This window comes from Lutra lutra, chromosome 10, assembly GCF_902655055.1.
Source record: "Lutra lutra chromosome 10, mLutLut1.2, whole genome shotgun sequence".
Lineage (NCBI taxonomy): Eukaryota > Metazoa > Chordata > Mammalia > Carnivora > Mustelidae > Lutra > Lutra lutra.
In genome coordinates, this window is record NC_062287.1 from 86,259,330 (window position 1) to 86,284,192 (window position 24,863).

Sequence of the window (24,863 nt, forward strand, 5' to 3'; positions counted from 1 at the left end):
CGTTGGATTCTTTCTGACCACATAAATATTTAATTTGTTCAGAGAGTTGATGAAAAGGTAACTTTAAAAAAACTTGTATGGCATTGGTATTAGGAGTTAGATTACAGTAGACCGAATTAGGACATTTTTGGTTATGAATGACAGAATCCAAGCATATAAGACTTAAGTAAAAAGAAGTAATTGACTCCTATAACTAAAAGGTTCACACCCTATTTCCTTCGGGCCCAGTTTGATTCAGGTGCTTATGTGATTTCTTCCAGAAATTCTCTCTTTGTCACTTGGCCTTGCCCTGGGCTGGCATCATCTTCCGGCCCAATGGGGTGGCCCCTGGCACGTTCAGGTTTATCTCATCCTTATTGCTCACAGTCTTATGGAACCAAAGTGCCTTTTTTTGGTGGCATTCCAGTAAAAATCCTGGGATTAGCTCTCAATGGGCCCATGTGGGCTGTGTGCCCATTTCTGGAGTAGTAACTATGGTCAAGGGGATAAAATGTCCCAATCAACCAGGCCTGACTCTTCCCACTCCTGGAACTGGGTGGGGCAGCCCCACTCAAACAAAGCACATGAACCCAGCTGGAGAGAAGAGGTGTTTCCCTGAGGAAATCTCCGTCATAGAGGAAAGGAGAATGGATTCTGTGTAGGCAAAACAACAGCCTTCCATTCTACCAGCCTTTTTAAGGTCTAATTAGCTAAACGAATTGTGGCATAGTGAGTGGGAAGTAAGAGAAAATGTCAGAAGCCACAGGAGCCTGAGAGTAAAGGGGCAGTAGGACAGTGCCCTCTGCTTTACTGGGAACAGGGCATGACTTTCAGGGAATACTGAGATGACCTTGGTCTTAGGCCTGTGAACCTCTTATTGATGAAACTAGTGTTAAATAGTCACCAAGACTGGTCACGCTTTTCTTAGGTATAAAAAAAATGAGACTATTAAGACCAAGAAAAAAAAAAGGGTCACTCTGTGTTCATGAATTGGAAGACTTGATTTTGTTAAGATGTCAGTACTGCCAAGAGCGATCTACAGATTCTGTGTGATCCCTACCAAAATCTCAGTGATTTTTTTTTTTAATGCAGAGATGGAAAAATCCATCTGAGAATTCATATGGAATCTCAAGGAACCAAGAGTAGCCAAAACAATCTTGAAAAAGAAAAGCATAGTCAGAGGTTTCATGCTTTCTGATTTCAAAACTTACTACAGAGCTACAGTAATCAGAACCATGTGGTAGTGGCATAAAGATAGACATATAGACATGGAACAGAAGAGAGAATGTAAGCATAGATCTTTGCCTACATGGTCAAATGATTTTTGACAAGGGTGTCAGGACCACTCAATGGGGAAAAGACAGTCTTTTCAACCAATGGTATTAGAAAACTGGATAGCCACAAATAAAAGAAGGGAACTGGACCTTTATCTAATACCATATACAAAAATTAACTTTAAAATGGATCAAAGACCTAAACATGAGAGCAAGAACTATAGGACTCTTTAAAAGAAAACAGAGGAAAAAACTTCATGGTACTGAATTTGGCTAAGATTTCCTGTATAGGACACCAAAAGTATAGGCAACAAAAGAAAACATAGATAAATTGCACACTTCACCAAAATTAAACACCTCTGTGGATCAAAGGGTACAACTGACAATTAAAAGACAAGTCACAGAACGGGAAAAAATAATCGCCGATCGTATGTTGGATAGGGGGCTAATATCTAGAATATATGAAGAACCCAAACAACTTAAAAATATAAAAACAACCCCATAAAGAAATGAGCCAAGAGCTTAAATAGACATTTCTCCAAAGATCTGTAGATGATCAATGAGCACACGAAAAAGATGCTCTCTGTGACTTATCGTGAGGGAAATGCAAATCAAAACCATGAGATGCCACTTTGCATCTATTAGGATGGCTATTATAAAAAAAGAGAATAATGAGTGTTGGTAAGAGTGTGGACCAACTGGAACTCTGGACACTGCTGGCGAGCATCTCAAATGATGTAGCTCTGTGGAAAATGGTATCGTGGTTCCTTAAAAAATTAAACAGGGTCTAGCAATTCTGCTTCTTCTGGGCATATACTCCAAAGAATCGAAAGCAGGGACTCGACCATATTTGTACACTTATATTCATAGCGGCATTATTCACACGAGCCAAAAGATGGAAGCAACCCCAGCGTCCATCCATGGATGAATGGATAAGAAATGTCTTCTATCCCTATGACGGGATGTTCTTCATCTCTGAAAAGGAAGGAAATGCTGATCCATGCTATGACCTGGACGAACCTGGGGGACATTATGCAGAGTGAAATAAGCCAGTCGCAAAGAGAAAAATACTGTAGGATTCCACTTATAAGAGGTGTTCAGTTTTGTCAAATTAATAGAGACACAAAATAGAGACAAAAGTAGAATTTTGTCAAATTAATAGAGACACAAAGTAAGAGAGACACAAAGGTGGCTTTCGGGGGCTGGCAGAGGAAGCAATGGAGAGTTGTTTAATAGGTGCAGAGTTTCAGTTTGGGAAGATGAACAGTTCTGGAGATGGATGGGGACGATGGTGGCACAACCCCGTCACTGTGCATAGTGCCACTGAGCCGTGTACTTAAAATGGTTAACGGGATGAAATTTATGTGTATTTTGCCACAATTTTTTTTAAGTTACAATTTACCTGATTGAGTGTATATGTGTAGAGGTATCCATACTGCAAACTCTATGGGCTTCTTTGGGATCCAGTGAGACTAAGTTTTGTTGAAAAGCAAAAAATAGAATGTTCACGCTAGAGATAATGGTTGAAAAGTTATTTTAGTTATTATTTTCGCAGATGGCAGTACGGAGAGGTCTTTTGAATTGTTCAAAAAGAAGCACCTTTCTTTTTGGCTCCCATGAGTACTTGTGGCTCAACCACTTTCCCAAAATACTTCCAGAGAGGAGAGAAAGAGTTGACCGGAAGTGTTGACTCAGTGTATCCTAAATCATGGGACTATAGGCTCTGTGGTAGAGAATTAAATAGAAACTTCCACTTATGGGGAGAAGTGGGAAAGAATGTGAAGAAGCTATTCTTGACAGTTGTCTTAAAAATACAGTTAAAAGAAAAGTTGCAGGGGTATTTATGTCTGAATGTGTAAAGGTTTGGGAAAGACAGGATTTCAGTCAGCTCCCTATGGGAAGAGGGGGCACAGTCAGATGAAGGTAATTTGATGAAAGTCCAATAAAAGGAACCCTTTGCAGAAGTATGGGCAGGCTCTAGGGAAACCACGGGGTGAGTGCAGTACCAGAGGCTGTAAGTGTTGGGGCCTGACGAGGTAAGGAGAGGGAGCAGTTATAGGAAGCCAGAGGCCAGAGTTCCCCTACAGGAGCCATGCTGTGGGGAGGGAGTCCCCCGGCCCAGTTCTCAGACCTCACTCTCCTCCCTCTGTCCCATATCCGCCCAAGCTCCTTTTAGCTGAAGCTCGAGGGAAAGGAGCCCACTGAGGTGGTCCACAAGGGTCTGGGGGTGCAGAACAGAACGCAGGTGGGTGGGTGGCGGGCGAATCTGGAAGGGGGAGGTGCAGACGCCAGGACAGAAGCCCACACTGTCTCACCCAATCAAATGACTTCCTACTGCATCTGTTTTTTGAATCTCATCTGTGGGATATTTTTGTCCATACATTGACCCAGAAAACAGCATTTTCTAGTAACTGAAAAACTGACTTCGACAAAATTCGAGAAGAAAACCACACCATCTCATAGTAATACTTACATATTCTATATTGAATTTAATAGGTCGCAGGAAATGTAATCACTCTCTAAAGAGGCTATTTTATATTTCTGAATTCCTTTTGGAATCAGGTTTAATCACTCTGTCTGTTCCCTAAGCTGGTGATCAGCTATGTAGGAACTTAAAGATTCCCCCAGAATTTAACTCAGGCTTTCTCTGAGCAGTTGAACCCTCTTAGATGTAACATTTCTATGCTCTATTTTGTATTTTCAGAACCATAAAAGTAACCTGAGGCTCTGTAGCCCCTGGAAAAGATACACACACCCGTTAAAACCTGAAGTCAGACTGCCTGGGTTCGAATCCTAGCTACATCACTTATTATCTGTATGATCGGGTGCGAGTCTCTTGATCATTCTGGGCCTCAGTTTCCTCCTCTGTAAAATGGAGTCCTAACTGGATTCCCCTCACAGGGCTGTGGTGAGCCTTGAATGAGACCATGAGCCCGAAGCCCGACACGCAGAGAGTAACCATAAATGATGAGTGTTGTTATTCTTGTCTCTTCCTTGCTCTTTTTCCCCTCCCTTTCATTTCCCCCCCTCAACTTCTGCTTAAACTTCTCCCACGGCCTCCATGAAACAGACCTTCGTCTTATGGGGCGTGTCTCCCTCCCCTTCCCTCCTGTGTCCATTCAGATGGTGAGCACATCCAACGCCTCCCAGACAGTCACCTTGGTGTACGTGGTGGGCAATCGGAGCTCCTTCCTCAACGGCACGGTCGCCAGCAGCCTCCTCCGCCAGCTCTCGGCTGAGCTGGTTGGGTTCTACCTCACCTACCCACCGCTCACCATTGCTGAACGTGAGTATGCCCACACCACACGGGGACACTGCCTTTCCCCTGAGACCCCAGGGTCCTTTCTCCATTTAACAAACATCTATTGTACATACTAACTCTTTTATCATAAAATAACTGGAATTGGTGATAAACCAGGATTGAATTGATGACAAGTTTATTGCACATTGAAAGTAAGCCCTCGCTAGGAGCCTTTAGCTTCCGTATATCTTCCGTCGTCGAATCCTCACAGAGCACCCTGTAAGGGAGTACAAAGCGAGCCCCGCTTCGCAAAGGGGAAAACTGAAGTTCCAAGAGGTTCACGAAATGCTCACTCTCAAGTAGCTAATGAGACATGGAACGTGGGGTTTGAACCCAAGCTGCTCGCCTTTGAACTGACAGTAACTGCCCCGTAGGGCATCTGTCCCTGTGGCAATCTGGGTTGTGATGGTTTCCCCCACTTCTGCCATCAGCAAATGTTGCCCGGCCTTCGGCCCTTGCCCTGGCTGTAGGTATCACAACGCAGCTCATTTGCAATCAGCATCGTGACTTCGCTGCATGAATTCTCCATAGTCAGTCCCCTGGCCTGTCTTCCTCTGATGCTTCAGTTACATAACCCTCATTACCGTGCAGCAGGCACAGACTCCAAAGACAACGCGGCCTACATTATGTACCCAAACACTTACTTGGTAGCCAAAGGAAGTCGAGATTGGTGCTGTTAAATTCAATTGTTGATACATTTCTCAAGGTCACTGGTCATGGTTTGGTTGTTTTTTTTTTTTAGACACATATTAGCAAGATTGCTTCTATTTCCTTCTGTGGTTACATTTGATACTGTGACTAAATAAAAGGGTGTGTGTGGATGTACCTAGCACAGAGTAGCCACTAAGAAATTTGTTTTGAATGTTTAATGGCAGGCTTTTGTGAATTTCCATATAGTAAGGAAAGATGAGTCTGGATTTTAGGGAAAGGTGATCTCAGGAAAGATGGCATTCATTATGTCACATGGCAGCTGTGAAGAACTTATTTTCTTTCCTCTTGACATTCTGATAATTACAACAACTAAAATTTATTGAGCACTTACTAGGTGGCAGGCACTGCACTAAACCCTTTCCATGAATTAACTCTTGTGGTCACCATACCTGCAAAAATATGGGACTTTTTGTCACAAACATTTGGCTAATAATCCGCTTAGTCCTTGACACTGGAAAAATCCATTCAAGAGATGATCATTCCTAAAAACATTAGTGATGGTTGGGAAATTTTCACAAAGAAAGCCAGAGTTACTTCTAGCTGTGAGTCTTGATAATGAAGACATTCCACTTAAGAAGATTTGATGGAAGGGGCGCCTGGGTGGCTCAGTGGGTTAAAGCCGCTGCCTTCGGCTCAGGTCATCATCCCAGGGTCCTGGGTTCGAGCCCCGCATCGGGCTTTCTGCTCAGCAGGGAGCCTGCTTCCTCCTCTCTCTCTGCCTGCCTCTCTGCTTACTTGTGATTTCTCTCTGTCAAATAAATAAATAAAATCTTTAAAAAAAAAAAAAAAAGAAGATTTGATGGAAAAAAAGAGAACAGAAATCCACAAACCCTAGAAAACTCTTCATCTGAAAGTTAGCCCTTTACTGAGTATTTTACTTTTCAAAACAGCAAGATAGTGTTGGCCTGCATGTTCTGGAGTTCCCTGAGAATGTTAAAGCCAAATTTAGCTGTTTGATATTTTGTCACCTGTGTCCATTTTCCTTAATAATATTTGCACATAAAACCCATGAAACTAACTTGGTGTGTTTCTTCTTTGTTTTAGCGCTGGAATATCCTAACCTTGATATATCAGAAACAACCAGAGACTATTGGGTAATTACAGGTAATCTCTTATTTTACTCTCCTTCTCCCCTATCAGGTTGGTTTGTTTGTTTTTTTTTTTTAAACTGCATGTCAGAAGAAGACACCAAAATTTTAAAAATAGTAATTATTATAATTATAATAATTAAAACTGCATGGCATTCAGTGATAGGATCAGCAGCTTTTCTTTGGTCCTGTTTTATGTCAGGGAATTACTTCCATAGGGCCAGAAGTGGGTAAATAAGGCTAAGAAAAGATATCACTGAAGGTGAATCTTATTAGATAAACATTCGAAACAGCAACCTATAAAGTCCACTGGCATCCTCTTTGCAAAATGTAGACCAATCAGAAGGTATGGCGGTAACCTGTGGATGTCTGGGGTACATCCATGGGAATGGTTGTTTACTTAAAGATGGTAGGCCTTTCCACACTGCCCTACAAAACCCCAGTGAAAGGTAGAAGAATGCTGGGCATGCACTTTTCTCTTTCCCCTGGCACATGCCCCACACCTACACTAGTCTTGGTGGAGCCCAGGCGTGTCCTGACAGTGAGGGCGGATGGAAGTAGAGGGTATTTGGGTGACATTTTCTTTTTTTCCTTGACATTTCCCAGCTGAGCTTTATGAAACAGCAAAAAAAGTTCTTGTTTGTGTTTTTCCAAAGCCAGACAGTTGCTCTCAAAATCTTACAGAAACAAGCGTTGGGAGCAGAGAAGACAGATGTTTGTGGGGGAAGTGACCAGCCCAGCTGTCCATGGCAGTGGAGGAAGGAGGGGAGGATATTAGCTTGGTGGGGCTGCTGTAAAAAAGTACCACAGACTTTTGGGGCTTCAGAAGCAGGAATTTATTTTCTTATAATTCTGGAGGCTGGAAGTCTGACAGCAAAGTGTCAGCAGGCTTGGTTTCTTCTGAAGCCTCTCTCCTTGGCTTGTAGATGGCTGTCTTTCCTTTACGCCTTCCCTCTGTGTGTGTCTATGTCCTAACCTCCTCTTCTAGTAAGGACACCTGGTATACTGGATTAGGGCCCACCCGTAGGAGCTTATTTTACCCTAATCACCTCTTTTAGGGCTTTGTCTCCAAATACAGTCCCATTCTGAGGTATGTGGGGTTAGGACTTGAATCTATGAGTTGTGAGAGGACATAATTGAACCCATAACAAAGAGGGAGGAAGATCCTACAAGTCATGGAGGGTGTGCCTGGAAACCTCCCTCCCATCGTCCCTGCCCCATCCCCTCTCTCACTTGCTGTCCCAAGCAGCAATGGCTAGGATGCTGCCTAGATTCCTACCAAAGGAGCCCACCCACTGCTCAGGGAGGCCTGCTCAAGACCGCTCTGAAACTGCAGAAAATTGCCTTTCTTTCTCCCCCACAGAACTATGGCTATGCAGAGATTATTTTACCGCTAAGAAGGGAAACTAAAGAAATGTGTTTTAAAAGGAAAAACGGGGCACCTGGGTGGCCCAGTCAGTTAAGTATCCTTCTGACTCTTGGTTTTGGCTCAGGTCATGATCTCAGGGTCCTGAGATCAAGCCCTGCATTGGGCTTGGACCTGGGCATGGAGCTGGCTTGAGATTCTCTCTCTCTGCCTCTGCTCCTCATACCCCTCCCCCAGCCCCCTGGTGCTCTCAGAAGAAAGAAAGAAAAGAGAAAAAGGAAAGAAAGAAAAGAAAGGAAAGAAGGAAAAGAAAGAAAGGAAAAACACAGAGTTTATGCCCAAGAGGAAGATGCATTTTTGAAACAGCAGGTTATGTAACTCTTCCAAAATCAGGAAGTTCCTAATTTTTCCTCCACCAGGAACACTGCTTTTGTGCAAAGGAACACTTTGCAGATGTCTCTGCTTCTATGAACTGTGAGGTTTCCATTAAATGGCAACACACCTGCCCTTAAACACAGGCTCTCCTTGAAAACCTCCCTGCGTACCTGGGTCTCGTCCTGCCTCTGTTTTAATGATGTAGCCTTCACGAAGTCATCCTGGGACGCCACCCTTGCCCACCTGAGGACATAGTGCTGGTGATCAGAGTGAACAGTGGCCCCTGCCGCCGTGTTTGGGGCTAGTTGTATCAGTGCCGGCAGAAGGGGCTAGAAGCAGTCTCAGCATGACCCTCCTTCCTTCCCTTGGGCTCAGGACCCACTTGCTACACTCATGGTGGCCACCTCTGGCCTTTGACCATCACTTACAGAACGGGTAGGAGATTAGGACCTGAGATGAAGATAGCCTTATTCATCCGGCTGTGAGGCACAGCTCCTTGAAACCGCTCTGCCCTTGGCTCCCAGAAATCCGACATGGGCACTCTGTCTTCTGCTCATTGCCGACAGCTCAGCGGATGGGGAGCAACTGTCCTTGCTGTTGTTGGTATTATGAAATGATGTGTTTCCACCTGCTTTCCCACTAAACTTATATTAAATGTGTTTTGAGGAGCCTGGGTGACTCAGTCGGGTCAGCATCCAACTCTTGGTTTCGGCTCAGGTCATGATCTCAGGGTCCTAAGATCAAGCCCCACATCGAGCTCTGTGCTTAGCACGGAATCTGCTTGGGATTCTCTACCTCTCTCTCTGCCCCTTCCCCCGCTCATGTGCGTGTGCGCACTCTCTCTCTCTCTCTCTCTCTAAAACAAATAAAATCTTTTAAAAATATATATGTTTTTGCCCTCTGTACACTTCTCCCCTTTCTGAGCATGGGTCGCTCACTGGTGGAAAATCAGTGGCTTAGTTAGGGCACTTCCTACGGCCCCCTCTGCTGTGCATGGGTCCTGTGGTCAGGGCTGTATGGAGGAGGCAGGATAGCGACACAGACTTAATGCTGCGGCCTCACAGAGGTCAGAGCTCATCTTGGGCTTGTCCACCGGTCTTTAGTGCACCACCAGACTCAGAATATCCCAGACCCAGCAGTCTCAGGATTTCTTCCAGTCTCAGCCCTGCTGCTGCTAACCTAGTGTGTCCTTGAGCAGGTCACTCAGGCCCTCTGGGTGTCACGCTGTCCCCTGTGGAGTGAGAAGATAGGAGCTGAGCATTCTGGTTCTTTTCGCTCTGAATGTATGGGATTCAATGACACATAAAACAATTCAGCTTCAATATAGGCAGCTGAACCAGGCCACGCTGACTCTTGGAATTTTAGAGCCCAGTGCAGTCGTCAATAAAGAAGAACTAACAGATCAGTGATGTAACAGTCCCTGAATCTTCTGGAGAGCTCCCATGATCACAGCTGGGGACTTGCCCACCTCCTGTAAGGTCGAGTCCGTGGTGGCTAAGTGGGGTGCCCAGGGCCTCCGGCAGATGTACTGAAGCGTGCTGTCTTCCTGGGCACCTGGGCCAGCATCCAGACTCCTCTCCTGCTTCTGGGCCGCTCTGAGACACACACCCCCCTTTTGAAACCCTTCTAGGTGGGAAGAGAGGGCTGGGAGCCTGAGGCCCGTGGCACTTCTCAGGGGAAAGGAAAGAAGCCACCATCTGGGAACATAGTTTTTTCTTCCTCTGGGAAAAAAAGTGTCTCACCAAGAAGGGGCACATTTGAGCAAACAGCAACAGCTAACATTTACGGATGTCATCGCAAGTCTTTGTAGCTCCCGCTCGAAGCATTGTTTTTAAGTATCTGTTCTCCCTAATGACACAATCAGGAGTAGATTAGGATCCCTGTGTTTTCAGGTAATGAACCAGAGTCCAGAGGAACTAAGCGACTTGCCCGAGGGTATTTGATATCTGTCAAATAAATAAATTAAATCTTAAAAAAAAATTGGGGTAAAATATACATCACATGCAATTTACTGGGGTTTTTTTTGTTTCGTTTTGTTTTTAAGGACTTTATTTATTTATTTGACAGACAGAGATTATAAGTAGGCAGAGAGGCAGGCAGAGAGAAGAGGAAGCAGGCTCCCTGCCGAGCAGAGAGCCGGATGTGGGGCTCGATCCCAGGACCCTGGGATCGTGACCTGAGCCAAAGGCAGAGGCTTTAACCCACTGAGCCACCCAGGTGCCCCGCAATTTACTGTTTTAACCACGTATAAGTGTACAGTTCAGTGGTATTAAGTACATTCACAGTGCCGTGTAGCCATCACCACTTCCTATTTCCAGAACTTTTTCATCACCTGGGGTCTTTGTCCCTTTCTTTGATGTCTGCCCTTGAGTCATCACTGGGATTCCCTTAGAGTAACCCATGATGATGCACTTTGAATGTCTTGTGTCTCCACTCTTGCTCTGGTCTGATAGTCAGGAGATGCCAACTTAGAAGTCATCCCTTGGGGCGCGTCTGAGTGGCTCAGTTGGTTAAGCATCTGACTCTTGATCTTAGCTCAGCTCTTGATCTCAGGGTTGTGAGTTCAAGCCCTGCGTTGGGCTCCACGCTGGATGTGGAGCTGATTTTTTTTTTTTTAAAGACTTTATTTGTCAGAAAGAGAGAGAGAGGGACAGAGAGCACAAGCAGGCAGAGTGGCAGGCAAGGCAGAGAGAGAAGCAGGCTCCCCGATGAACAAGGAGCCCGATGTGGGACTCGATCCCAGGACCCTTGGATCATGACCCAAGCCAAAGGCAGTGGCCCAACCAACTGAGCTACCCAGGCATCCCTGGAGCTGATTTTAAAAAGAAAAAAAAAAAAAAAAGTAATCTTTCAGCAGTGGTTCTTTAATTTTACTAGAGGCATATCTTTGACGCTGCAGGAACGTGGCTCTCCTCTCTGGGGCCAGGAGGTAAGCTGGCCTTCCCCAGCCTGACAGCTGTGTCAGAGGGATTCTGAGGGTCCTCTCCGGGACCGGCCACAGAGCGGATGGTGCCGACCTGTCTTCTCTCTGTTTGCAGGAATTCTGCTGACAGACGAGCTGGGAGTCCCTCACAAGGACCCTAGAAAGAGAGCTGCTTTATGCCCTCCATGGGGATTATTGGGCAATTGTGGCTTTGAAGAAGTAATTTCGTAGACTCAGCTGTGGGTTTTACTTTTCTCTTGATCAGTTGCAGCATCATCTTCTGGATCGCGGTGCTGCCCGTTGCTTGTTCTGGGCCTGCTCAGAACGTGCTCATGATGACAACTTGTGCTTTCTGTTCAAGCTATTTCCATATCCCTGTAGATGGGTGGTATGAATGGCCCTTGGCTGGACTGTGGTAGAATAAATTCTGTTAATGAAAAATCTTATATTATATCCCCAGCCTGTTGTAAGTTTGTGTCTCTTTAAAAAGATAAGGGGTTTTTGTTGTTGTTGTTGTTGTTGTTGTTGTTGTTTTTTAACATTCTTGACTTCAGGGCTGACTGTGTTTGGAGACAATGTCTGTGTGTTTGGAGTGCCCTGCATTGCCCAAGGGACTTGGAGAAAGGACTGTGCTTTAGGGGTAGACGGCAAAAGGAAATCCCTCCTGTAGGAAGTGACCTTTCAGTCCTGGGATGTTCCTGGTGTTCATGGGGGTCTCCTTCACGCCTCCAGGAGCTGTTGCCTGGAGGCCCATCATTAACCCTTACCTTTCCGGAGAGCTGAGGGTAGAGAAAACCCAGCCATGCAGGAAGGCTGGAAAGAGGAGTTTCATGTACTATCTGTGCACCAGGCATTGTTCTAAGCTGCTTTATACCTGAGAGGCTGTGGGTCACTTTTGGGGTGCATCCCCAAAGGACCCCCTAGAGGAGGGGGAGATGAGGACATGGAACAGGGTGGTTTGTCGAGGTGTGAGGGACCGAGCTGCAGGCTAGAGCCCCGATGCCTTCGCAAAGCTCCTGACGAGGTGAGGGTAGCCCTGAGCTAGGCCTTCTGAGTGGGAACCAGGGAAAGTTGCGATTAGTCATACCACCTGCTAGGCTGTATTCCCATATGATCTAACAACACAGAACATCTTAAATAAGGTGTGGGTTCAGTACAACAGTATTAGGCATGTCACAGCTCATGGAGGAGAGAAGCCTGGGTTTTGCAGTTACATAAGCGTGGGTTTGAAGCCTGATGGCACCGGTCACTAGCTGCATGGTCTTCGACAAATCCCATAACCTTTCAGCATCCGTAACATGAGGACGGTGATTCCTAACTCCTGGGGCTGTCGTGAGGGTGAAACTGGGTAAGGATGGCCAAGCCCAACATGAGATAGGGCCCGCGGCCCTGCGTGGCTGGTGCAGGCCTGGGGCTGGCCGAGGTTTCTGCGTCAGCGTGGACTCTGTCCTCTGAGCTGCCCCTTCTGCCTTCTGCCTCCACAGTGCTCCAGGGCGTGGACAGTTCGCTGGTGGGCCTGCACAACCAGAGCTTTGCCCGGGTCATGGAGCAGCGCCTGGCCCAGCTCTTCATGATGTCCCAGCAACAAGGCCGGCGGTTCAAACGGGCCACCACCCTGGGAAGCTACACCGTACAGGTGGGTGTGGCCAGAGCCACTGGGCTCTTTTAATGGACGTGCGGGAGCGTCCTGGGGCCAAGTAAACCATGCTGCGTGCAGAGGAGCAGGTCACCAACAGGGCCCTTAGGTCTGGGGGGGTTCATGGTCATGACCATCGGATTTGGCGGTGGGAGGGTGAGAGTGAGCTACATTTTCCTGACTATCTCCCTTCTAGACTATAAGGTTTCAGAACAAATTCTGTACATGGGCACGTATTTATTAAACAAAAGTTACTGGGAAGCAAGCACTGCTCCCCAACCTGTTCGGGGGACTGGACGGAGTCCCAGACCTCGGGGCCATCCACTCCTGTGGGTGGCAGACACACAAACCAATTTTCCAGGGGCAGGATTCTGTGATCTTTAGTCAGTTTCAACCAACAGAGCCCTCCACGTCCCTAACGGACAGGGGACCACGCAAGGACTTAGGCAAGGGAACCATAGCAGGCACGTCTCTACCGAATGCCAGTGGCCTTCCATACCACTGCTACCCCTTTATCAAAGGGCCACTCTTGAGATCCAGAAGCCAGAAGTGGCTGAAGTGCCTGGGAATTCATGAGCGGCGAGGGTGTGAATACAACAGACAGCCCTCTTGCTTCCTGGCTGGGGGAATTCCGAAATGTATGTGTTCAATGTCTGCCAGAGCCTTCCCATGGAGTTAAGCATTAGCTACTCGCTGTGGTAACTGGATTAATAATGTACCTCTCCGAGTTCCCTGCCATCCCCCATCACCTCCTATCAGTCCGTTCCTCGCACCTCCTGGCTAATCTGTAAGCACTCAACTCCGAGTCTGCGTCAGACTCCATGGCCATCCCAAGATAGAGGTGCCAATCTTCTTTAGATTCTGGATTCAGTTCAAGCCAGAGTGGGAGCATCTCTAGCACGTTCTAGCCAATCCTCATATTTTGAATACCACTAATTTCACTGAACCTGAGAATGGATGGCTAATGTTTGTTATGCTAATTAGCAAGGCTCCTGGAGCAAGGGGTCAGAGTTCAGAAACAGAGCTGGTGGCTGCCTCCGGGGTGTGGGTTTCCTAATTGGAATCTAGCCTTCTGCCTCTGAAATGTGAACTGGTGATTGGCGATTGCCACATGGAGGGTGTAACTTAACCCAGACATACATAGATATCACCCCGTCTAAGAGGAAGCGTTTTAAAGGAAATTACAGCCATTACTCCAGTCTGTCTGCAGATCGTGTCCCCAGGCAATTTTGAAAGTACAAAGAACTCATTTTCTGGAATGCACTTCCCTGCCTGAGTCAAGCATCATGCTCTGGAGGGAGACTCGGGGCCCTCCATTCACAGCTGGTGAATCTGGTCCCCTGTCCTATTACTTGTTGCTTTCTGTTGGAGTCTGTAGTCTGTGACAGCCTGGGACCAGGTAAAGCCAGGGTTAAGTTCTCGTGCCGGGTTATGATTTACCCTCTGTGGGGTCCATGTGAACCCTGTAATTCACTCTTCTCCAAATAACAGAAAGGAAACCTTTGGGACTCAGACAGCGAAATGGGATTTGCCTCAGCTGAAGGGAGAGAAAGAACAACCCTGTAATCCTGGTATTATTTGTAAACCTAAGAAACATAACACATTCTACATGTCAAAAAGAGACCAGCGAGGTAGTCTTTCCTCATTTCTTGTGAGTACTCCATGTGTGTGGCCCCATAGCTGCCCAGGAAGTCTGAGTAAAGTAAGGAGGGGTTTATTTCTGCAAATCCCTAGTTTACAGAGGCCGTAGATGACCTTCTCACATGGCTGTTGGAGAAATCTTGGTAAGAAGAATTTGCTATGAAGTTGAAATTGAGTGAAGTTATTAAATATTTGAATGCCCATTTACCTTCTACCTTTCTGTACAAACACTGTCCTTCCCTCCTCTCCCAGAAGGGACAGGAATGACATGCCTGAATTTCCCAAATAAAACTCACTCTGCATAGCTTTACATCATCCTTCCACCCAGAGGCCTTTTTGCTGGGCTCAGATAATTTTAAAAGATGAGCCACTTTCATGAATATGGAAATGTATATGTCTAGAAAGTAAAGATATTTCTCTAGTGAACATATCTGAAAAATTGAGTCTGAAGAAGAAATACATAGGATCAGTAAACATTTTTCTTAAACGTTTAACTCCATTTGCCATCAAGGTAATGCAAATTTTAACCACCACAAGTTACCATCTTCACCTGCCAAAGATTTCTAATGGTATTATCCAGTGTTGGTGAGGTTGCGATGAAACCTTGGAACCTTGAGGTTCCAAGCACAGTAAATGGATATGACCTCTGTGGAGGGCAAGTGAGCAATTTAGACAACAGCCTCCTAGATGTCATGAACTTACTCCTGGAAGTTCATTCTGAGGAGATAGGGGTGAACACAAAGATGAGAGAGTAGAACAGTGTTTCTCAGACAGTGTCCAGGAAAATGGTCCTATAAGGTGTCCTGGGGCAAAGGGGCTCTGTGGCCCCGTCAGTCTGGGCAAGGGTTCATCCTGTAGCCCCTTCTTGAAGATTCCCAAGGCCTACTGGCCTGCCAAAGACTCTAAAAAGACCTGCAGTAAAGAAATCCCTTAATTTTATTCAGCACACTGGTTTGTAAATTTAAGTGCCAATAAGAACCTTATTTTTAGTAATGCCTCTATTTCTCCAACATTTTATTATGAACATTTTTAAACACACAAAAGTGAAAAAATTATATACCAAACACCAATAAACTCACCATCTAGGTTCTGCAATTAATGGTGTGACTATGTTACCCTTTAAGGTAACCTATTATTTCCACACCATAGATCAGTTTGGACTGATCTAGAACTTCATATACATAAGTAAATTCTCTTTCGTGTGAAGCTTTTTTGAGTCAATGTAGTGTTTTTTAGGTTCATGATGTTGTGTTATTCGTGAGTTTATTCCTTTTTATCACTGAGTAACCTCCCCTTGTCTGAATATACTGCAGTTTGCTTACCCGTTTTTCTGCTGAGAGACCTCTAGACCTCTTCTAGTTTCCCGTTATTATAAACAAAGCTGCTATACACATTCTTCTACAAGTCTTTCTATCTCCCTAGATTTTCATTTCTCTTAAGTGTGTAGGAGTAGAATTGCTGGCTCCTAGGATTGGTGTATGTTAGCTGACAAACTGCTAGACCTTTTCCCAAAGTTTAGCATTTTCACTCCCGCCTACCAGATATAGAGTTCCAGTTACTCCTCACACTCATCAACACTTGGTGTTGTCGGCCCTTATTTCAGTCATTCTGCTGGGTGATAGTGGTGTCCTGTGGTTTTACTTTTAATTTCCCCATTGAGCATTTTGTATATGCTCCTTGACTATTCAGCTAACCTTCCTTTGTGAAGTGTCTGGTCAGTTTTTTAAAAACCTATTTTTTATTGGGTTGTAGTAGTATCTTTTTTTAATTGTTATGTATAGCAGACATACACAGGAGTATCAAGTCATGTAGACTTCAAAGAACACTAATAAAAGGAAGCCACAACCCAAAGCATAAGAACATTCCTCTTACCTTACCCCAGAAGCCTTTTATGTGTCTTCTCTGATTATACATACTCCTTTCCTTTCTATCAGAGTTGAGTGTGTTTCTGAATTTTAAGTCATGCCTATATTTTCTGTGAGGTTTAACCATCCATGTGTGTATCCCTAAACATGACATCATTTGGTTTTGCCTGTGTTTGAGCTTTATATTCTGTGATTTGTTCCCTTTGCTCATTATCAGACTTTTGTATTCACCCGTATTGATACAAATAGGTGTGGTATTTATACTACTCTATAATATTTCATTGTGTGACTATACCATAGCTTATTAATCCCTTCTACTGTTAGCTACTTTTGAATTTTCAAGGTTTTTTTGTTTGTTTGTTTGTTTGTTTGTTTTGCTGATGTGACCAATATTGCTATAAACATTTCTGTAGTATCTTTTAACATCCTATGAAGCTCATAATCTATAATATACACTTTGGAAAATGCTATACCATAATATTTATCAGTTGTTAATTATAGTAGTGAAAACTTGATAACCATTAAAAAATGTAGTGTTAATTGAGTTTATGAGGCATGCATATAGTAGAACATTATGTAGATATAAAAATTTATGTTTTATATATTTATAATGATGATCAATTAGCCCCAATACTGAAAAATGAGTAACAATTTAAGTGATTTGTTAAATAAGTTTATGAGGTGAGCATTGGAGAGCTGTGTAACCACTTATGTTTGTTTTTTTTTTTTAAAGATTTTATTTATTTATTTGACAGAGAGAGATTACAAGCAGATGGAGAGGCAGGCAGAGAAAGAGAGAGAGGGAAGCAGGCTCCCTGCTGAGCAGAGAGCCCGATGCGGGCCTCGATCCCAGGACCCTGAGATCATGACCTGAGCCAAAGGCAGCGGCTTAACCCACTGAGCCACCCAGGCACCCACCACTTATGTTTTTGTTGCATTTAAGGTCACATAAGGATGCAAGGAAAAATAGCAATGTGTGATTCTATATAGAGAATATGATAAATAATTTTGTAAAATAATAAATAAAAGGTTTGTGTGGAAAAAAACAAAGAATAGAGGCAAATGCTCCAAAATAATGTCATTAGCTTGGGGTGGAGGGATTACAAATTGTTCTTATTTTATTTCACTTCTTGATGCTTTTCTGTGTTTTCAGATTTTCTGTAGTGAATATGTATCACTTGTACAGGGAGAAAAGGCAACAAAGGTTATTTTAGAAAAGGAACTTTAAGTCCTGCTTTTATCTGAGATCTTTTGAATTACAGACATATAAGTTCATTTTTCTTTCCTTCCTGGCAATTGCCGGAGTTTGAAATTAGCAATCTTGTTTGAGAATAACCTAACATGCCCTGAATTAATGTGCAGGCCTATTTCCAAATGAGGCCAGAGTTCTCTGGAGGCTGGAAGACATCACCGTTTCAGCGTTTTCTTCTCTAGTCTCAAGCTGTTCTTTCCAGATGTTTATATTTTCAAACCCTTTTTCTCCTCCCTTTCTCTCCCTCCAGCCATAGCAGGGCTCCTTGAGATGCTGGTGATAGGGAGGTACACAGAGGTTCATGTCTAAAATATATGTTGCGGGTCCTGGTAGCCACGGAAGGCTTCGGCAATCGGGAGAGAGCCTGCGGATCGCTCCGGTAATGGCAGGTTGGTTCAGGATACCCTGTAAACTGGCCTCTCTTTTTCCAAAAGATGGTAAAGATGCAGCGGGTGCCGGGACCCAAGGACCCAGCGGAGCTGACTTACTACACCCTGTACAACGGGAAGCCTTTGCTGGGGACTGCAGCTGCCAAGATCCTGAGCACCATTGACTCCCAAAGGATGGCCTTGACCCTGCATCATGTTGTCCTTCTGCAAGCTGACCGTAAGGGGATAGTCTTCCCGTTCATTATTTTTAACACCATTAAATATTTCCTGCAAATTAAAGTGATGCCCCAAACTAACATTAACGGACCCGGACCTAAACATATTTGTGTTGGAGAAGATTCTTAAGTCAGTCAGCTATTTCCTGTGTTGTTTGAAGCTGTAGGTTTTGGGTGAGGGATATGTTTTGGGTATTAGGATGATGATAATGGTTTGCTTTCCCACAAGTCCTACCCACTCTTTCTCCTAGAAAAATCACCATGGCTGAGATTGTATTGTCTGCTGGGGAGTTAAAGATAATTTTGTTCAGTGAGCATTTACGGAGTCCTGCATGAACTGTGCTCGGTGCTGCTGGACATACAGAAGGGGGCAAGACCTGGTCACTATCTTTAAGGAGCAGAGAAGGAGTGAATGCAGATACAAAGGAGCAGAATGCGGGAAAGTGCAGGGAGGAGGCGGAGGGATCCAGGGCTCGGGGGAGGGACAGTCTGCTCTGAAGGGCCACCCAGAAAAAATGAACAGAGAAAGCGCATGAGAAATAGTAGTTGCCCCCTCGGTGGCAGGCACTATGCCCGCTGCCTTACAGCACTTTCCTCAGTTTCCCCTCTCACTGGGGCAACCTCCTTCAGCTCCAAATCCTAGCTGTGGAACTGTAGGCTCAGGAAAGTTAGCCGACCGGCTCAACACCAAGAGAACTGGTACTTGGTTCGCCAGGATATGAATCTGGATCTATCTGACCTCAACTGTGTGTTTTCAACTGGGTTACACGCTAAGATTTCAGCAGCAGGAGAGGAAGGGTGTGTATTCCAGAAAGAGGGAGCTACAGGAGCAAAGGAAGGGAGGTGAGAAGTGCTGGGCATGCTTGATTAACAAAGGGTCCGACTCGCCTGCAGAGCAGAAACTCGAGGAAGAGCTGATGAGCTCAGAAAGGGATATTGCTTGGGAGACTGGAGCCTTGGATGGTGGGAGAAGGAGATCGAGCATAACACGATGGACTGTGGGGAGCTGTTGAGGATTTCTGGGCAGGGGACTCACGTCATTGGAACCACCTAGTATTTGCAGAGGTTAACCTGTCAGCAGTCCGGGATGAGAGGAGCAGGACTAGTCAGGAGGGTCTGTGATGACCCAGATGTTGGGGATGCAAACAAGGCCTACACAGAAAGTGAGGTGGATGGCGATGACGAAGGTGAGAGAGCCCCGTGGTGGACGTTTTAGAATGGTAGCCTGTTGAGCACCGGGCACAGAAGGTGGTCCTCTCCCATGGGTTTCCCAACTGGTGTCCACACTCCTCAAGAACCTGGCTCTTGGCTCGTGGTTTGCCTCTCATGCTCATCTCCTGCCTTCATCTGGGTGAGTCCGGCTTCCTTGTTGGTGTGGAGTCACTTGTTGGCCTGCACACCCTCACCGACTCAGCTTTGCCCGAAACGATGGCCACCCTGTGCAATCTCGGCTTCTAAATGACGTCTTTAACCCAGAGTCTCTTCTTCTGTGCCTCTCTCCTTCCCTCCCTGTGGGTTCCATCCCCACGACTGGTCAGGTTGGCAACTTGCTTCGGTTTTGCAGCATCGTCTTTATGTGAGTTCCCTGGGGTTCCATCCTCAGCTCTTTCTCCCTCTCCAGCTAGAGAACGAATTGTAGAGGACAGGAGTGAAAACCATGGCAAGTGCCCAGGAGAGAGGTGAAGGTATTCGAGGTAGAGATCAGAGAAGTGGATGGATTTGGGAGCTTCTGGGGGGACAGAGCTGATGGGGCAAGACAATGGATTCTGTGTGTGGCGGGAGGAGGTCAGGGTCGGAGGAATCAAGCATGACTCCCAGATGTTTGCTTGAGTGCTGCTTGTGCTGTCATATGTTGAGGGCAGGAGAGAGAGTTTTATTGGAGTTGGAGCAAGAGTGGGGAGATGGAATTGGGAGTTCGGTTTGGACACGTTAAGGTTGAGATGTCTGTCAGACATCCACGCAGAGCTCAGGAGCTAGAACCCTGGAGTCATCAACACTGGTGACAGATAGAGCTAAGGGAACAGGTGAGATGAACCAGAAGAGCTATGAGTATAGATGGGGAGTCCACAAGAGGGAAGAGCGAGAGCCCGCAATGAGAAGTAGGAGCCAGGGAGGTGGGAAGAAGCCCAGAAGAGCACAAGGTCCAGAAATAAGCAAAGAAAGGAATGTCCCGGAAGGAAGTGAGCTACAGTGTCAACTTCGATTCTTGAGAGGCAACGTACTATAAAGACAGAGGTGAACTGGATTTGGTAAAATTGGCAATGGTTGGTGACCTTGGTGGGAGTGGTTTCCTGGCGGATGTGGTGCCATTTTCTCTTAATAGTTTTGAAGTTTTGAAATCAGCCAGCAATGTGAACCTGAGATCAACACCTTAAATGGAGAATTGTGATGTTGAACAAACACCTTGTCCCTCTAAAGGGAGAGTGTTAACATTCTGTGCATTCTAGTGTCTCTAAATCACTAGGGCCAGGGTGCAGCGCCCTGCATGCAGTGCCCTGTGATGGAGAATGCGATGCCCCTTTGCCCCATCCCCATCACCTCTGAGTAATGGGCAACAGCAAACGTTACTGAATCAACCATGTTTCTAATGGAGGTTTTCACCTGCTCCACCTGATCTGAAAGGAGGCGCCCTTCACGGCAGTGATCCAGCTGCTGGAGTGGGGAAGATTCTCCCCACAATGAGGCTGACCAGAGTGGGGACTGGTTTACCTTACCTGGCTGTCAGACATTGCCACAAAAAATGTCACTTCAAGAAAGCAATAGACTGATCCTTTGGCAAAGGGGATTTGTGTTCATTCAGTCTTTCAACAAATATTTTTGAGAGCCTGTTATGTGCCTGGCGCTCTCCTGGCCCTGGAGAGATAGCAGTGAACAAAGCAGACAAAACCCCTGCCCTCCATAGTTTCCATTCCTGAATGGGCAGATCAAATAAGCAAAATGAGCAAGTAAAATGTTAGATGCTCATAAGTGCTTTGGGAAAAAATGAAGCAGGGGAGGCTAGGGGGGTGTCAAGGAGATAAAGATCATGATTTAAAATGGTTGGGGGTTTAAGAAGAAGATCTATGAGCAACCACCTGGGGCTACTGAGGGGGAGGGTTTGAGACCCAGCGAGGATGTGCCTGATGGGGGAGAGTAACATCGTGAGGTCAGGGTGCACGTGAGGGACCACAACTGCTTGAGCCCCAAAGACCACACCCCGAGTGGAATGAGAGCCACGGGAGTGTTTGGGCAGGAGAATGACATGGACTGAGCGCTCACCAGTGACTGGGCCCTGGGCCAGACCCTCCCCTGCACGTGTGTGCTCACACACACACACATTCTCTCTCTCCATTCCGACTTAGAACTGGCAAACTGTTTATTTCAGAGAGATGACTTTTCATTAAAACCATCCAACCTCCCTGGGGTTCAGTTTCCTCATCTGCAAATTGAGGGTAAGAACAGCACCTGAGCAAAGAACTTATCACAGAGCCTCACGCACAGCAGAGGCTCAGAATGTGTCGTTGCCCTTTATTATCCTTTCTCTCCCCAAGTCCTGGCAAATTATATAGCCGTTCCTGCCCCTTCGCTTCTGTATATGACTGTGCAGTTTTAGATCACTGTACCAATGAATGCACTGGGTTTGAATGATTTCAGTTGACCTAATTTTACTATCTCTTTGACCGTTAAATGAATTTACTAATATACATATGATAAATGTATTCTGTTCCATCTAAATAGAGGTGAAAGGATTTTACATACTGCACCAAGAAGGAACATGACACCAAAATGATAAAACCAAGTAAAAGCAAGACACATGTAAATATTAACTCTTGCTAATGAAATATACATTTAGGGTATCATGTTCTGATACGCTCTGCATTTTTCTTCACCACGATAGAATAGCATACCCAAAAGAGGCATATGGTTATTTTTCATGGAAACCATAAGCTTTAAAAAATGTTAATGGCTGGGCGCCTGGGTGGCTCAGTGGGTTAAAGCCTCTGCCTTCGGCTCAGGTCACGATCCCAGGGTCCTGGGATCGAGCCCCGCATCGGGCTCCCTGCTCGGCGGGGAGCCTGCTTCTCCCTCTCTCTCTGCCTACTTGTGATCTCTGTCTGTCAAATAAATAAATAAAATCTTAAAAAAAAAGTTAATGGCACCAAACTCACTCATAAATACCAAATTACTAAAAGCAGTAGCAATTAAATGTTTGATGTCAACAGAAGCATATCATCTAATGAGCTGTTTTCAGAAGTTAATAATGTGATTAATCACTGATGGATAAAAACTATGGAAAAGAAGTTTTTTTATACTAAAGAACTCCATATCCTAGTGCTGCGGGATGAGAGGCAGATCTTAGCTAATGAGGAGCCGTTGAAGTTGGAGAGAAAGACCAGCTGACTCATCCTGCGTCACTTGCCACTGGGGTCTCTAAAGTGTTCCAGAGTCTTGTCCTCAGTTTTGTGGGTCTAGTAGCCCTTGGAATTCAGCAGGACCAGGAGGACCAACTTATGCTAAGCAGACTTAGAAAAGACTGGTATATAAACCAGACTGGTAGTATATTAATTTAAAATATAGACTAGAACTACCAAAGAGATGGGACTTCCTTAATTGGCCCTTAGTCTTTGCCATACGAATACCTACATGGGGAGCCAAATTGCAACAGGGATAATGGTAGTTCATTTATACAGTCATTCAACTTCTAATTGAGTAACCTGTTCTAGGCCCTCGGAGTGTAACAGTGAACAAGAGAAGAAAAAAAAAAAACCTCCCGACTCTCTTGGAGTGTACATTTTAATGGAGAGGCAGAGACAGAGAATGAGCAAATACATATGTATCATATCAGAGAGTAATGCTTGTTTTAAAGCCTTACATTTCCATGTGTGGCCTGGGGGCCTGTTGCATGGATACCACCTGGGAGCTTGTTAGAAAGGCAGAATCTCAAGCCTCGCCCCAATTCACAGAATCAGAATCGTACACTTGAACAAGATTCCCAGGTGTTTGGCATGCACAGGTTTGAGAGGCGCTGCTTAAGAGAAGAATTGAGTAGGATGAGGGGAACGGAGAATGCTGGGGGCAGGGATTGCTGTCTGAGAGAGAGCAGATGTAGTGACACTTGTTTATAGCCCTAAAAGAAGTGAGCGAGGGAGCCATGGGTGTCTGGGTGAAGAGTCACTCTAGGTGGAAGTATAAGCTGGTGCAAAGGTCCTGAGACAGAGCAGTGGGCGGTAAGGCCAGAGAAGTAACAGGGTGGTTGGAAAAGCAGATAACTTAGGGTCTTCTAGAAATTATAAGGACTCTGGCCTTTACTCTGAGGGGAGTGGTAGCCTCTGGAAGGTTTTGAGCAGAGGAGTGTTGTGATCTGAGTTTCTAAAGGATTACTCTGCTGCTGCGTTGCAAATAGATTATAGAGGATAAGGGACAAGGTAGGAGGCCACTGCAGTAATTCAATAAGAGACGTTGGTAGCTTGGACCACAGTGGGAGCAGCGATAGAAAGAAGTGAACAGATTGTGGGTTTATTTAGAAGGTGGAGATGACAAAGTTTGTTAATGAATAGGATGTTGGGTGAGTGTAAAAGGGAAGGGTCAACATTGGTAGCAAAGGTATTGACCAGAATGACTGGAAGGAAGGAGCCACAATTTATTGGGTTGGAGACTATCACAAGAAGAATGAGTTTGGAGGAGAAATTGAGACTTGGGTTCTAGACATAGTAAATTTGAGATGTCTCTTAAGTATCCAGTTGGAGTTGAGTTAGCAGTTGGATGTAGGAATCTAGAGTTCAGGATAGTGGTCCTGGTTGGAGATCTATCCCTGAACATCACCAGCATACATGGTATTTAAAGCCTTGAGTCTCTGAGATTATCTAGGGTGTAGGAGAGCAGAGAACTTGGGTGGGATTAGGGGACAATATCAATAAGCTGAAACAGCCACTTGCAGCCATCTTGTCCACCAGGATAGACCTACCCCAGCTGGATTCCCCACATCTGCCAGTTGGGATACATTCCTATGACATGGCAAGTTCTTAACTGCCCTTTGGCTCTCTCTTCTAGATTTCCTATAGACCCACTCCCTTCCAATAACTCTTTCTAAATGATTGTTTTGGTTACGGTTTTTTTTTTTTTTACTCCAGTTCTAAGAACACATTGGTCTTTTTGATTGGACAAAAGCATCTTCTAAGCTTCTCTGCCAGTGATCATGGGAGAGACTCATCCATCTTATGCCAAAGACTTTTTCTGTTTTACATTTTCCTAACCCACTTTATAAAAAAGTTGAAAGAACCATACCGTGAACACCCTCTGTTCCCACCACCTAGATTCCATCTTACTATACTTTCATTTTCACATATTTATTTGTCTGTCCTTCCATCCAGCCATTAATCCATCTTATTTTTTCTTGATGCATTTTGGAATAAGTTACAAACATCAGCAACTTCAACCCTAAACACTTGAGCATGCATATCGTTGCCTAGAATTCAATACTTGTTTATGATGTTTAGGTAAAATTTATATAGAGTAAAATGTACAGATCTTAAGTATATCACTTGATGATTTTTGACAGATGTATACACCCATGTGCCCCTAATCCCTATCCTGATATAGAGCATGACCGTCACCCCGTTGCCCTTTGTAGGTTAACTAGTTCCAATCCCACCTCCAAAGAAGCACCTCCTGGCCTAATAACACATTCCTCCTACTGACAATATCTTCAGTTACTCCTTACTCTGGCTTTGAGAGCAACCTGCTCCTTATGATTAGACCAAGGCATTTCCAAGCTTCCCCAGACACACTTGGTGGGGGTAGATCCATCTACTCAGCTGTGTTTTTTAATCACTCACTCAGAGGTGACTTCACTCCAGTGTTTAGAGACA

The 24,863-nt window shown here is 45.1% G+C and overlaps 1 protein-coding gene across 3 annotated transcripts in view; it reads left to right on the plus strand.

Annotated features, from left to right (window-relative positions):
* KIAA1549L (KIAA1549 like) overlaps positions 1 to 24,863 on the plus strand; it is a 262,165-nt gene that overhangs the window by 160,769 nt on the left and 76,533 nt on the right. For all 3 annotated transcript variants that reach the window (XM_047693070.1, XM_047693071.1, XM_047693072.1), the window contains exons 8-11: positions 4,377 to 4,539; positions 6,310 to 6,369; positions 12,502 to 12,653; positions 17,846 to 18,017. In XM_047693070.1, the coding sequence (XP_047549026.1) occupies positions 4,377 to 4,539; positions 6,310 to 6,369; positions 12,502 to 12,653; positions 17,846 to 18,017 (547 nt within the window). The remainder of the gene's footprint in view (positions 1 to 4,376; positions 4,540 to 6,309; positions 6,370 to 12,501; positions 12,654 to 17,845; positions 18,018 to 24,863) is intronic.